The sequence below is a fragment of the Chaetura pelagica genome, unplaced genomic scaffold (assembly GCF_000747805.2).
Source record: "Chaetura pelagica isolate M959 unplaced genomic scaffold, ChaPel_1.0 scaffold18, whole genome shotgun sequence".
NCBI lineage: Eukaryota > Metazoa > Chordata > Aves > Apodiformes > Apodidae > Chaetura > Chaetura pelagica.
In genome coordinates this window covers 2,472,580-2,487,644 of record NW_009954310.1, presented here as the reverse complement: position 1 = coordinate 2,487,644, position 15,065 = coordinate 2,472,580, and the positions used below count along the sequence as shown (strand labels likewise).

General features: G+C 36.6%; 1 protein-coding gene across 1 annotated transcript in view; it reads left to right on the top strand.

Moving 5' to 3' along the window:
* The window catches only part of EPS15 (epidermal growth factor receptor pathway substrate 15), a 20,210-nt gene that overhangs the window by 1,620 nt on the left and 3,525 nt on the right, over positions 1 to 15,065 (top strand). Inside the window, exons 2-11 of the mRNA XM_010004015.1 lie at positions 3,240 to 3,401; positions 4,008 to 4,205; positions 6,045 to 6,242; positions 6,795 to 6,872; positions 7,216 to 7,306; positions 8,682 to 8,717; positions 9,812 to 9,948; positions 11,501 to 11,570; positions 12,732 to 12,808; positions 13,249 to 13,411. Of these exons, the coding sequence (XP_010002317.1) occupies positions 3,240 to 3,401; positions 4,008 to 4,205; positions 6,045 to 6,242; positions 6,795 to 6,872; positions 7,216 to 7,306; positions 8,682 to 8,717; positions 9,812 to 9,948; positions 11,501 to 11,570; positions 12,732 to 12,808; positions 13,249 to 13,411 (1,210 nt within the window). The remainder of the gene's footprint in view (positions 1 to 3,239; positions 3,402 to 4,007; positions 4,206 to 6,044; positions 6,243 to 6,794; positions 6,873 to 7,215; positions 7,307 to 8,681; positions 8,718 to 9,811; positions 9,949 to 11,500; positions 11,571 to 12,731; positions 12,809 to 13,248; positions 13,412 to 15,065) is intronic.

The window sequence follows — 15,065 nt, the reverse complement described above, 5'->3', positions numbered from 1 at the left end:
ACAGAGAAGTTTTTCATGTCTTATTTTGTCATTCCCCTCCCTACTCTGCAGATTGCCTTTTCACACTGATAAAATTTCTTATGGGTGTTTCTGGTTTTGGGCACAGGATGATTTTGTTAGTCTGTTCTGGAATCTGTGTGTGTTCGTGTGATTGTTGAGTTTTGTGGTGCCTTTGTACAAAATGTATATAAAGTTAAATAAAACCTTACATTTAATGTTACAGCATTAATGTATATGTTTATACATGCATATGTTTAGGGTTTGATAGTCAACAGCATCACAGAATTAAGTCATTGTATCCAGAGCAGTAATGCTGGAAGCAATTGTCTTCAGCCCTTAACCTCTTAGTGGTGGCACAAGCTATTTGTCCCTTGCTAAACATGGAGTTACAGAGTTGTGTCACCCTGCAGAGAAGGTACAATCTATTACTAGCTGGTCAAAAAAATAAGAAACCATCAGGATCAAAGAAAATATGGCTGCAGCATTTATTTAAGCTGATAGCCCTTTATCTCTGTACCTTTCTAGCTCCTGAATGTTGGAGGACCTGCACATTTCAGGAAACTTTTCAGAGCTTCTTAGTCTTGTCATCACTATTCTCAGAATATCTTTACATCATGCTTTATTCTTGTTTTTTTTCCTAATGGTGACATTTCCAAAGAGATGTACAAAACCAGCATCTTCTCATCTGTCACCTTGGATCAAGCTAGTTTTGTGACATCACACTCCAGGGTTTCTGGTACCAAAATTACTTCCATGGACACAAACTGTAATCTCAAATATAGCTATGGTGTGATGGATCAGAGTAATTTGTATGGGAGGAGGGAAAGAATTACAGTTTCTCTTCTATAAAATAATTTTATATCCTATGATCCTAAAAAGCAAAGGCAGAAAAAAGGGTTAGAGGGAAAGCATAACATACTGGTAAGTTTTAATGTTCTTATTAAAATATCAGCTCTTCAGTAGCAAAGATTAAGGGTTGCTTTTCCTTGAAAGCTTGTGGGCAGAATAACAAAGATCAAGAAATTTATAAGCTGTAATTTATTTAATTTAGTCTGTGATTTGGATTAGCATTTTCCTATAAATACAGAAGTTTAACTTTTCTGTGCTGTTTTAGGCTTAATAGTTCTTAGCACATGAATTATTGGGTGAAGTAGAGACTGGCAAGCAATTAAAATCCATCGTCTATCTGTGGAAATACAGATCTCTAGATGTTCCTTGTTCTACATAACCTTAGCATGGAGAGTTATAATGATCATAAATCTAATACAAGAATTATTATTACCACCATAAAACTGCTAGTTTGTATCACCTCAAATATGTTAATGGTTTTCATGTAGTATCTCATTCAGTGCTTGAACATTAAGATGATGCTTCTCTGCTGAGGGTATTTTAAATCAAAGCTTATCTGGGGTCTGGTTTACTTGATGAAATTGTGTCTTTGAGTGTTAGCCCCACTTCTGTGTATTGTATCTACTCCAGCCTCTGATTTTGGAGTGGTTATGTGAATATGTTTGGTTTTTTGGTTTTGGTTGTTTATTATTCCTCCTTTTCTCTTCTGGAAGCCATCAGGCTTAGTCAGGTCTCTTCAGTGCTTCCCTACTGCTGTGCCTAGGACAGACATTGGCATTCAAGGAACAGTAGCAAGAGTGGAGGAGATCTATATTTAGCTTGTGTCTGTGAGAATTCTTGCTTCCTTTCAGAGAAAGGAGATTGAAATCTTCTGAAGCTGTTACTTTTCCCCCTTGTTGCTAGTGTTCAGCATCAGCTGATACTTGCTTTTCAAAGCAATGTAAAAAATTCATGGATCAAGAGTGTCCCAGTTATCCAAGTCAGTGGCTCCTGTAAGAGCTTTTGGTTATGCTCTGTTTTGTCTTTCATAGATTAAAAATAACCAGTAATTTACCTAGTCTGACTGCTGTACATCAGTCATATACCCTATCCTGAACTTCAGATGTGATTTGGGGTTTTTGTGTTTTGTTTGGTTTGGCTTTTTTATTTGTTTGTGGTTTTTTGTTTGTTTTGGTTTGTGTTGTGTTTTTTTTTTTTTGTGGGGGGGTGTTTTGTGTTGTTTTTTTTTTTTCATAAAAGCATCTATGCTGTTTCTCTGTGTAGTCTTCCAGTTGTCTTGAGGTTACCTATTTCCCTAGCATCTGACTGCTGCACCATATGCCTTTCTATTTTTACCTGGCCTTTTTGTCCTGATTATCTGGAGGTGGTAGCACATGTGGATAAACTCTTATAAAATAAAACCCCTTAAAAAAGGACAAGCATCTTAACTTAGAGTAGCCCATGAATGTATGATTATAATCAGAAATTCACATCAGCTTGTGTTCTTATCTTCGGAAATTTTCTTTTATCTCTGTTTTTTTTACTGTTTCTCATGATTCTTCTTTCAATTACCATGTTTTCTCAGAAAGGCTCTAATCTTTTAACCTAATATTTTTCCTTTTGTATTAATCCTTTTTGATCTCCCTGTATTCTCTCTGATAATTCTTTCTCCCTAAATTCTTTTCTTGACAGTTTTTTCCAATGTTATCTCTGCAGTTTGTTGAATTACATATTCTTGTTGCTCTGAAATGAACTAGTTATCGTATGATGCTTCTTAATGTACTTAGAACACAAGATATTTATTTACTGTTGTTCCATAATTTAAAAGATGCCATACTGTTATGTATGGCATGTGCATTTCTTACCAGTACTGCATGGAAAATAAGATTTTTGCAAATTCAGAGGCAGAGGTGCTCCTGAAGGGAGTGTATTTGGGTTAGTAATGCATTGGTTTCGTTCTTCACTGTGTTGCTTAAAGAAGTTCCTATTTTTGGCCATGTGTTTTTGAAGGGGGAAGGAGAAGAATAAAGAATTTCTATGATTTAGGAACTTGAAAAGACATTTTGCTTTCAAAACATGGGAGAGAGAAAATGTAGCACCCCAGATAAATATGACTTCTAAGTTAAAAATTAAACCCTAACCTCCCTGTGACTAGAACAGAATCTCTATTTTGTTGCAGGATCTTCAGTATTTCAGTGAGATTCTTTTTACTAAGGAAAAAGCATATAACCTTTTTATTTGTAAGGATTAAAATTTGAGAATACTTGCTTGTCTGCCATTGTAAATGTCAGCTTTTGAAAGATAATTTGTTGATACTTGGAAATCTGGGTTAGTACTGCAACTTATACTGCTGAGTTTAGTGGTTGGGAGGATAGTGGGAACAAATGAAAAGTTCATTTGTTTTATTACAGGATCTACAAGATGAAGTAAAGCGGGAGAGCAGTAACCTGCAAAAGCTGCAAGCTCAGAAGCAGGAAGCACAGGAAATTCTTAATGATCTTGATGAGCAGAAGGCCAAGTTGGAAGAGCAACTTAATGATATCAGGCAGAAGTGTGCAGAGGAGGCCCATTTGGTAAGGTCTGGTGGCTCAGGCCCTTTGAAGAGTAAATGCCTCATTGTGAAGAATTTGGCCTTGCAGTGTTAGAGTTGTTGGGGCGGGAGAAGAAACTTTAGTGGATAAACAGTGACTGACTGAACAGGAAGTAATGTGACTCATTTCACTGACCTCCTATTTTAGTATCAGGCTGTCAACAGATATACTGAGATATACTTGCACAAAAATAAGGCTAAGTACAAACAAATAATGCAAAATTATAATGCAATCTAAGTGTAATTAGAAACACTAATTATTTGGACTGATTTTTCAGCAGTTAAAAAGAAATCTTATGGTTATATAGATTATTTTTTTTCTGATAAAATGCTAAAGTATTTCTTTATGGTCTAAAATGGTATTTTCATTATTAGAAATACCTGTGTTGGCCAGGAAGACAGCCAGAATACTCTGATCTTATTGAGACCGATAGAGAATTAACATTGCAGTCAGGTATCATCTCTAATATCTGCAATAGTTGAGGGTTTTTTACTTTTTCTGGTCACAAATAATAGTATTTGGATGTGTGTGTTTGTTGTGTTGGACTTTTTTTTTAAGTTGGCTTTGAAATATTTGTTCATCCTTTAGATTGCCATGCTGAAGGCTGAAATAACAAGCCAGGAATCAAAGATTTCAGCTTATGAAGATGAACTGACCAAAGCTCAAGAGGAGCTGAGTCGCCTGCAGCAAGAAACTGCAGAGCTTGAGCACTGCATAGAGTCTGGGAAAGCACAGCTGGGACCTCTTCAGCAACATCTGCAGGATTCACAACAGGAAATCAATTCAGTAAGGCAGTGTGAAAGACCAACAAAATAATTTGTTTTTAGCTGACATCCTTTAGTGTGGTTTCTCTTAAGGGGGAGGCGTTTTTTCCCTTTTTATTCACTGTGCTCATGTCTGTAGTTGCTTACAGGTGCTCTGTAATAGCAGTTGTTGGGACTCTTAGAGGCTGACTCAAGATACTTCATTATTTTTCTCTTGAGTTTTGTTCATAAGAAGGGATAATTTGTCTTAATGTAATGAATGAAAAATAGATAATGCATGTTTAAATTCTCTGTCCAATAGTTATCTAAACTTTTGTTCAGCTATGGCCTGGGCCATGCTCTCACTATTCTTTAATTGGTGTGAAGTAGGTATAGAAATGCTAACTTGTACTTAATGCATTGTTGAAGGTACAAAGTAAGGTGAGTGTAAGAATAAATTAGATTGAGAATAGACACTGAGAAGCAGATCGATGGCTGCACTGTTTTTTAAGTACAGAACTGTGCTTTGAGGTGTCGGCTCTTTGGTTAAAGGAATACCTTTTAGCTCCTCTCTGTAATCAGTGATTTATTATTATGACTTCAGTGTTGCATTAGCTTGTACACCCTTTCCTCATCATTCTTCTCTCACTTGCCAGCTATCTATGATTCAGAGTAACATCATTATCAAGAGAAAAACAAAACAAAAAGGGTTCCTATTCCTATTTTGAACCCTAGAAATGGAGGCTTTTTGGGTTGGTCATTTCACACAGTTCATGTCTAACTTGTTAACAGTTTGTTTTCTTAATACTTCCACTGCTTGTATTCATGCAAGATCACTTTGTTCTGTGGAAGAGCTTTACAACATAATTTTTAAATGTGGCTTTGAGGTTTAGAAATTGAAAAGTAAAGAAATGGGTTTTTCATTGCTTCATCACAGGTAGAGAGAAGGTTGTGCTATTTCATTATTAATATATGAGTAAGAGGTACTTGCAGTGAACAGATTTAAAGCTGATGCTACATCTTTGTTCACAAATAATAAACAGTAGGTGCTTTTGTGCTTTAGGCAAGCTTATCAGTGGTTGGTCTGAGGTCAGTGTATTTGAAAGATACCCGGGGTTGTCTTTGCTGCCACCTGACTTGTGGCCTGGGCAAGACAATGAAAACTCTTATTAGGTTACTGACCTAGCAGAAGTCAGTGGGGTTCAGATACTTAATGTCTGAACTATCTTCATGCATCTGCATAATCTGCAAAATTCAAAGATTCCTTTGTAACTGGCAGGTTGGTTATAAATGTTTGCTGTGAGGCACTGTGTTAAGCACATTGCTGAAATAATATGAAATAAACTCTTTAGGAGATTATACTGTGGATTTTGTTGAATTCAAAGGTCATGTGGGAGAAGATATAAATTCGTAATTTTCCTTCTTGGAAGATGGGAATTCTGATAAAGCAACCTTTTTAATTTAGAATTTAAGGCAATTGCAAATGCATAATTAAGAAAAAAAACAATATACAAAACAACAACCACCAAAAAAACCCCCCCAAAATAACACACAAAATGAAACCAACAAAAAAACCCTGAAAGTTTTGCAGTTCTTCTTATGAGTTTGAGTAGAAACAAAGCAACAAGTCTTGATGTTGCCAGTGATGCAGTCTGCTTCCTTAGCAGGAGAAGGTTCTCAGGTCTGTTACTCAGCTACATTGCATGTCTTCTAAATCAGATTTGTACCATCTCTCAAATTTCACTCTTTGAAAGATCACATGGGGTTTTTTTATGTTTGCTTTTGAAAAGATTTTAAGACATGTCACTTACATTTAAGAGCAAATGGTCATAGGTTCTGTGTACTGCCATGCTGATGCAAATACATTTATTTCTGTTTACAGGTGCAGACAAAACTTCTTGAGCTGAAAGAGTTGGAAAATTCCCAGTTTAGTTGGCACCCTGAGCCACATCATACGCTCGTTAATGGAACTGCAGATCATTCTAGTCTGAGCAATAGCAGCAGTGAAACTGCTAACCTTAATGAGAATGCTGAAAGGGAAAGTATAGTGGAAGAAGAACAAGCAAACAGGGTGTCTCCAGTGAGTAGTGTTCTGCCTGCTTGATCATGATGTAATGCAGCTGTAAAGCTGGAATCAGTTAAGACTGCATTAAGATTGATTATGTTTTTAAACACTCGCACAAGTGAAATTTCAGGGTGTTATTCTGAGGGACTGTGTTTCAGCAATCTGGGAGTTGATAAGCAGAACAGGAGGAAATTTTAGCTTGGCTGGAAAGTGTCAATTGAAAATTTTCTGTATTTGTTTCCAAACCGAAATGTCATAAATTGAATAGCAGAATTAACATTGAAGGAGAGCAGCTATCTCTAGTTGGTGCAAGAATGGAATAAGGAATAGTACAGTAAATCTAAAGGTGCCTTACTTTAAATGTCCCTCCTTATGTTCCAGTAGATTCTTGAAGGATTTTTTTTTAACTTTCACAGGATTTATGGAACATTTTAGTACATTCTGTAAGAAGTATGAACCTCTTCAAGTATCCTTTAGTATACTTCTTTTAGCTATTTTATAATTAAAATTATATGGTGTAGTCTTCTATTTACATACTTATGGTGAATTTCTTGTATTTTTATGTAGATAAGAAATAGTCCTGAAACAACAGTCTCTGTTGTGGAAGAAGAGAAAGAGACTCCAGCTGCGGCTGCTACCAAAAAAGTGAGTTTGTTCAGATTCAGGAGAGGAAAAAGTAAACTAAAAAGTAAATTAAAAAGTCGTAGTAGAACTGCTTCAGACTTGTATCACAGTCACAGAACAACTGAGAAATAAAGTTGTCACTTCTTACTGTTTTTACTTAGTGTGATATCATTTCATTTCATACAGCAGGCAGGTTGTTGAGAAATGGTTGGGATCTCCCTTAATGAATTATGTGCAATTCTAGCTCTTTTTTTTTTTTTCCCCCATTTTCAGAAGCTACCAAAAGGTAACAAAAAACATGTGTTTTCCATCCTGCATGTCTTAAAAATGTAATACCTTTCTCTACTGCTTTTGCATTGCCCAGGAAGATCCATTTGATGCTGAATCTCATCCATTGCCTGATCTAGTTTCTGAAGCCAGCTTAGAGTTCTTCCAGTCTGACCCTTTTGTTGGCAGTAAGTAACTTCTCTCTCTAAGACCAGATTTACAGAAACGGGTCTTGTATGAACACGTCAGACTAACTTTCACCTTGGAGCTGCTTTTTATGGAATAAATGTGAAGGTGTTTTGAGTGGCAGGAGTGTGGAGCCAATAGCATGATAAAAATGGAAATGAGAGTTCCAGTGTGTTTCTCCTTCTTTCACCTGGACTTTCTAATTAGCTGTGAAAATTGCAGCTTTCCCTCACCACTCTCCTGAGCACCTCTCTTACCTCCCACCCCCTGCAATGTGCTGCAGAGATCCACAAACAGATCAACAGAGAGTTCAGGGAGCTGTGGTGCAGGGAGGGGGTGGGTGGTGGAAAATGAATGGCTGTGTCCTACTTTTGGTGAGTTTAGCACTCAGAAAGGGGTAATGTGGAACTGCACCATCTGTTTGTCTTGTGGAAGTGCTATGCTGTATTTTAAGAACTTGCCACTTAAGAATGCTGTTGCTCTGATTTATTTTTTTTCTTTTATGTTGGAGGAAGTGATCTGTCTATATGGAGCCACTTGGACAAGGGGAGTGAATTTGGATTAACTGCTGAAGCAGATGTTTTCAGCATGAATATGATTTAATGTGCTTTCAGAATCAACATGGTCTGATCAATTTAGCTCATGCCACTTCAAAAGGAAAATAAGCTAAATTTGTTTCAGATCACTTGACTTCCGAAAGAGTATAGTGCAGATTTAATACTTTTAATGAATAAATTATAATTTAAAACAGATTGAATGTTTCTGTGTAGACACTGCTTGATTTTTATTTATGTTGAAGTGGTCCTATTTAAAGCACATGACAAGGCCCTTCTTTCAGAGGAGAAAGATATGTCTGTTAGTAGCCAACCTTTAAGCTTCATGTGCTCAGTGTGTTCAGGGGTAGATGCTTATAGCTAAGAAACAGTACATCTACATCTCTTAGATGTGGATATCACATCTCTTAGATGTAGATGAGGCAGAAAAACTGGTGCATTTAGCACCATGCATCCAGTACAGAACTTAGGAGCTACCATCCATGGCACCTGAGGGAATTAATCAAAAGTGGGACTAAGCTATCAGTGGTTAGCCTGGATTAAAGTAGTAGCAAATACTGCATAATGTGGGTGTTTACAGACAAAAGCCAGAAGTGCATCTTGAGATGGCTGCTTTTGTATGTGTTTCATGCTGGTAATGAGCTACTTGATTAATATTTGCTTTGTCTAACACTAGCTCTTGTCATGGCACAGGAAATAGTGAAGTTATTCCTCTGCATGTGAGTTGTTTAAATTGTAGCTGTAGAACTGAGTTTGTATTCAAGACTTGAACTGAGTATGTGCTTTATGACAAGTAACTTTTTTTTTTTTTTTAAATAAACAGGTGATCCCTTCAAAGATGACCCTTTTGGGAAAATTGGTAAGTAACTTTGTAACTTCTAAAGTGTTTGTTCTTCTAAGTGATTCATACTAGAAGAGTATGTGAGGAAAAGTGTTCCTGCTTTCAACATAAAAAAGATGGAAATGTCCCAGAAAAGTCACCACAGGATAGATATGTGGCAGTAGCAGCTGGCCTCTTGTGTGGAAGCTTTTCAGAGAGGCCCGTTGCCAGTGAACTTCACTCTTGCTATTGAAAGTATCCTTACTTGGGATTTAAGTCTGTGAAGGTGGTAAACACAAGGACCCAAAATCCTGCTGCCTGTTTTGCATGCAAAGAAGTAGGACTATACATTCTTTTAAAGGCTCTCAACTTACTGGCTTTCTTTGGAACTAAATACTGAAAAAGGTAGGCAGTGTATTTAGACTGGCTGGATATGCCATGCCATTGTGGTATTTGCTTAGTGCCAAAAGGCAAAATGGCCAGTAGGAAGGCTCTAGCAAAACAGTGGTTTGCACCAAATGCCAAATAATAAAACATCAGTTGTGTTTGGGGGGTGAAGGAGAGTAGGATAGAAGAGTTCTGAGAAATGTTTACTTCTATAAAATGCTTCACTTTTAGGGGGCTTGGTTAGGGAAGCTTTATGCTTGGGTGATTCTGGAACAAAACCACTGGCGCCATCCAAAGTTTTCATGACATACAGAAGATGTTGGCTTGTCTAATATTTTGATCACAGAATACTAATTACCACAGAATCATTAAGGTTGGAAAAGACCTTCAAGATCATCAGGTCCAACTATCAGCTCTACAGCCCTGTGACCACTAAACCATCTCCCAAAGCACCATTTTTTTAACACCTCCAGGGACTGTGCCTCTACCCCCTCCCTGGGCAGCCTGTTCCAATTCCTCACCACTCTTCCAGTGAAGAATTTTTTTCCTAATACCTAATCTGAATCTCCCCTGGTGCAACTTGACCCCATTTCCTCTTATTCACAGTTGAATTTTGTACTTGAAAAATCTTTGGTCTTAAATGTGTTGCCTTCTTGCAGTACAAAAAAAGCAATATCATGCTTAGTTCTTAAGGTGACAAGCTGAGCAAAGCTAGCAGAAATGTTAATGAGATTTTTACTTTATAGATCCCTTTGGTGGTGATCCCTTCAAAGGCTCAGATCCTTTTGCAGCTGACTGTTTTTTCAAACAATCCTCCAGTGATCCTTTTATGACTGCTGGCTCTGATCCATTTAGCACTGCAGACAACAGTAATAGTACCACAGTAAGTTTGGTAGCATACTTTTTACTTCCTTCTATATGTGATTTGGACAAAATAACTCACTTTGTGCATTTGAACACACCTTTAAAAGTAGATATTCAGAAATCATAGATAAAAGATTACCTCTTACCCCGTGGCTCTGTCTTGTCTTTTTGTTTCATATTTTCTAGAAATAGAACTAAAAATAAAAGCATTTTTTACATGTTTTCCAGTGTGGAGTTTCATTGCTCCACAGATCGCGACGTTTGAGAATGATGTGATAAGTTCAGTTGGTATTTGGTGGAAATTGCTCAACATTAAAAGAAACCCAAGATTAATCTCACCTGATTATGCTGACACACTTTGATTTTTGCCACCAAAGCTTATAGGATCAATAAGTATGTTCTGAATCTTATCTGACATCTGATGTGGTATGGGATTTCCCCTCTGAAAAGTCAACTTGTTTGGATTTTGTTGTGGTTTTTTTTAAATAGGAGTCACTGAAGCCCTCTCATAAAGTGGAGGTTCTTACTGAATATACCTCTTTCAGGTGTACTTAGGTGTAACTTTTTGCTGTTCACATTGAAACTGAGCAGTTATTGATTAGCCTTGAGCTAAGGTAGAGTTGGGTGTGAAACCTTCTCTGATGTAGAACTTGATGAAGATGAGGTAATATTTAGGGCTGATAGACAAACAGTCTAAGAGGCTGAAATTCTTACGTTGTAAGTTTATCTCCATCCTTCTGCCATCTTCTTTCCTTCTCAGTACTGCTTCTGTTCATGTCTTGCCTCCAATTTTGTGTGTATATAAAACGTGTATATGTATATAAAAACTAAATACACATGTTGATTAGGAAGCAAGTTAAGTGGCTGTAGATTGTGCCTGAGGTGAACCCACAACAGCCAAGATAGTGAGAAATCACTGCACCTAACAGTGATGTTCTTGCCATTCCACATGGTGATCTGCAGATCTCAAGGTCATATTACACCTCCAACCTTAAAAACCTAGTTTTCTACACTCTTCAATACTTACTCAACACACTGTCCTTTGCCAAGTTTTAATATTCTAGTATAAGCAATTCTTGGTCATATTATAGTCTGATAATAAGAGAAGTACAGAAGAGGAGAGGGGGAAAAAGGGGTGGGTCAGAGCTGTGGTGTGGGATTGGCAGCTGATTCTTGTGAGACCTGGTATTTCTGAACTGAAGTGAAGTTATGCATTCATCCTCAGTGCTTTACCACACCTTTGTGCTGTTGATAGTTTGTATGTGTCTTCCTGAAGATGGATGGCTCTGGTGGTAGAAATGTGAGTGGTAGATATTCTTACATTTTGTGTTACTGGTTGCAAAGTGTGTTTTGCACATACTGTACTTTTGTTTTTCTATCTTTTTAAATCATTAATCACTGTTCTGAGGAAGAGTTTCTGTTAGCAGCCTTGTTTACTGATTCTGAAAAAAAGCTACTTCCAACATAGTTTAGGAGTTTTAAGATAAAATAAATTGTGTTTGTATTCTTAGAATGAGGAATTGTTCAAACTGAAAACCAAATTTCCCTCCAATGTAATTTTTTCATTTTAGACAGAGACATTGAAGAAGAATGACCCTTTTGCTCCTGGTGGAACAACTGTTATTGCATCAAGTGATCCAGGTAAAAGTAGATTATACATGTCAGACTCTTCGGGTTTTATTTTTATTTGCTTTTGCTTATTTTTGTTTCTAGCCCTTTAGCTGATTTTTGCGATGGAGCATTTTAGGGATTTCCTAAGTTTTATGAAGTTTCCTACAAAGTATGACATAAGCTGCAGGTTTTGCAGGGGAGGTACTCATAAAACAAAACTTTCATTACATGTAGTGCCTATCACTGATGAGTGATTCTGCAGACATGTTCCTCTGCACCCTGATCTAAGTGCTTGGACTATATGAATGGTTTGTACTGCTTCCCATTAAGAGTTGTTTTTAGAGATTTCATGTTAATATCTAAGTAACATACAAGATGGTTTTGTACTACAAGAGATGTGGGATAGAATAACTTCTTCATCAAGAATTTTTACTCTTAAAGTTTGCTCCTTTTGTTTTGCTCTAACACTTTCATCTGATGGCTAAAGGTGGTTTAGGGAAGACTATTACCCATTTTCCCAACTAGCACTGTCAAGTAATCCAAAACATGAATCCATGTGTGATGTCATATGATAAACCTGTTCAGCTTAATGGTAGGGAAAAAAATGCAGTTTTCTAGAGATGCAGAAGTATTTGGTAAAGACAGAGCACTTCTTGCTTTACAATAGAACAGCAGTTTTTGCGTATTTTGAGGCACATAAGAACAGAAGGGTACTTACTGCTGAGTTAGATTGAGGTGATATGGGGTTTAGATTCTTTATTCCACAAGTGAGCCTACATTCAGAAGTGAGCTCTTCATGCTCATGTATATATTTTTGTGTAGGTATATTTGTGGCTGTATGCACACAAAAATGCCTCTGTATACAAACGTATCTCAGCAGAACATCCAGTAGTATGGTTATTTGATCCTTTTAGTGAAATATAAATTTTCAGTGTAAAATACCACTATTTCTTTTGAATTATTCAGGAGAATTCTTATTCTTAATAGATAGTTGACACTTAGACTTTTTGTAAAAGCTGCTTAACTTAAAGTGCCCACCTCATAAAATACTTCAATTTAATCAGTCAGTACTGCAAAAGATGTTGTAGTTGTAGGATTACTTTTTTTTGTAGTTGTAGGATTATTTTTTTTGTTGTTCTTTCATATATAACTTTTAATTTCATTCTGTTTGCTTGATTTGTGTGTATTTAGCTACTGACCCTTTCGCCTCTCTGTTTGGAAATGAATCCTTTGGAAGTGGCTTTGCTGACTTCAGCACACTGTCAAAGGTAATGTGAAGCTGCTGCTGCTCACAAAATGCATGAACCTCTACAGAGACAAAAAATAGTTTCATCTCTCCACCAACAGTTGTGTTAGTTTTGACACTACTAAAAATTTATCATAGCTGACATTTTAGGAGAAGAGTTCTTGATAGTAAATTGTTTTCCAGTTTCACTGTGAAGAATGCAATGTAATATTTATACTTTATACTTTGTCTTTATATGAAATGATATTATAGCTAACTGAACTCAACTCTATATTGCTGTACATTAAATTTTTCTATATTTTAAATCTCCTGGAGTTATGTGGATGATACAAACAAACAAAAATAATTTCTTTTTTTCTTAGTCCAAGCTTTCAGTTCTAAATAAATATCCTGTCATTAAAAAGAAGGGTAGGTGTAGTAGAATTGCACTGAAAATGTTTGTTGCTGTTTTCTTTGTTGAAGGCCAACAATGAGGATCCCTTTAGTTCTTCCACATCAGGCTCTGTCAGCAGTGTGATCATAACTAAAAACTTATTTGAGGAACCACCAGCTAAAAATGAGGATGTTCCTCCTGCGTTGCCCCCAAAAACAGGAACTCCCACAAGGCCCTGTCCACCACCACCTGGTAAGAGCTGATGCTGAGATGTTGTCAACAATTGGCTGCTTCAATATTGGCAGTGGGACAGTAATTCTGAGGGGACTGCAAAGTGTTTGAATATAGAATGAATGAGCAAGATGTGAATCAAGCCTGTGTCTCATCTCTTGGTTGTTATCTCAGAGTTAAATTTTGCATGTGTTTTGGGATCATAGCTTGTTTTTTGAAGAGAGAAAGGATTTAGAAAACAGAAAAAGAGTTATTAAGAACACTAGCAAGAACAAAACATGGCTGCAAATTAAATGGATACTAATGTGTTGTGAATCTTCCATTAATTTGTGCTTAATGTGAGAATCCAGTGTGTTTTATGCATTTTGACACCTCTCATTTTAATGAAAAGTTAATTAAAAAGGATTAAATTACTCTCAGATTTTCAGATTAACTTTTCCCAGGTGGCCTTTTCAGAGGTCTGTCGTAGTAAACCTAGCTAAGTCAATGGAATAGTAATAAACCCAAGTTTCCTGTGTTGTTTTCTGTTCAGTGATGGCCGAGTCCTCTGGTGTACTCCGTGGCACAAACCACTCTGCTTTCTAGAAAAGGCCACGATTATCAAAGATAAGAACACCTTCTTGTGGTTGCAACAAGTCTGTGCTACAACAGACTCCCCATTCTCAATTTTTTTGGCATAGATTGGAAAATACATTACTATTATTCCTTTCTAAGTCTCTGTCCTTTGTTTCCTTTTCTTAATAAACTACTGCATAATTTTTTTTACTCTCACACTATGTGGATGAATTTTCAAGTGTTTTGGAAAACTAGCATGGAACTTAAATGTGTTCATCTTTTTTTTCCTCAGAAGAGGATCACAGTAAATATAAGAGTATTAATATAAACGTTGTGTTTAATTTCTAATGTTCATGTGAGATCTGGTTCACGCTCATCCCTTGCCAATAATCTCTTTCATTGTAAATAACGTTAAAACAGCTGACATGACAAGTGATGATAATCTGAATGCTTGATAGTGTTTCCTTTTAGTGTGGTCCCTAATTGAAAACAAAAAAAGGGATTTCTGATGTCATTTATGGGAGTAGCTGTGACGTGGTTTACAGATCCACTTTTAGAATACAAGCTTCTAGGGGGAGAACAGCAACATCTTTATTGATAGGTGACTCGAAAAAAATTTGCCTGTTTTGATTTGCACATATAAAAATGACACTGTGGTCATCGTGATAACTAATCCAAATAAATTATTGTCTTAAGGGAAATTAAAAAATGAGATATTTCTGTGTATTTGTTTTTAAGTAGTCCCTTGGTCTGATTCAAAACAAGGGAATTCTTTTTCAAATAAATGCTTCAAAATCTTGATTTGTCACAGTGCTGGGAAGTGTGTAGAGGGGCTCTTTGCTTGCTTCTGACATCTGCTGCCTTTCTAGATACTGATTAGCACCTGTTTCATTATTTTTTGGCAGATTTGGACATTGTGTATTTCATATTCTTACAATTATTAATCCTTCCTGTGTAGAAATCAAGTCCCCTGGATGTGATTTGCAGCTGCTTCTCCCATACTTTTTGAGAAGTAGACATGCGTTATTTGCTAGTAGTAGAACATCATTGGTGAATAAGAAGTATCATGGCAAAGTTATCTGAGAACTGTCTTATGTAAATGACATTTTTCGGGGGGGGG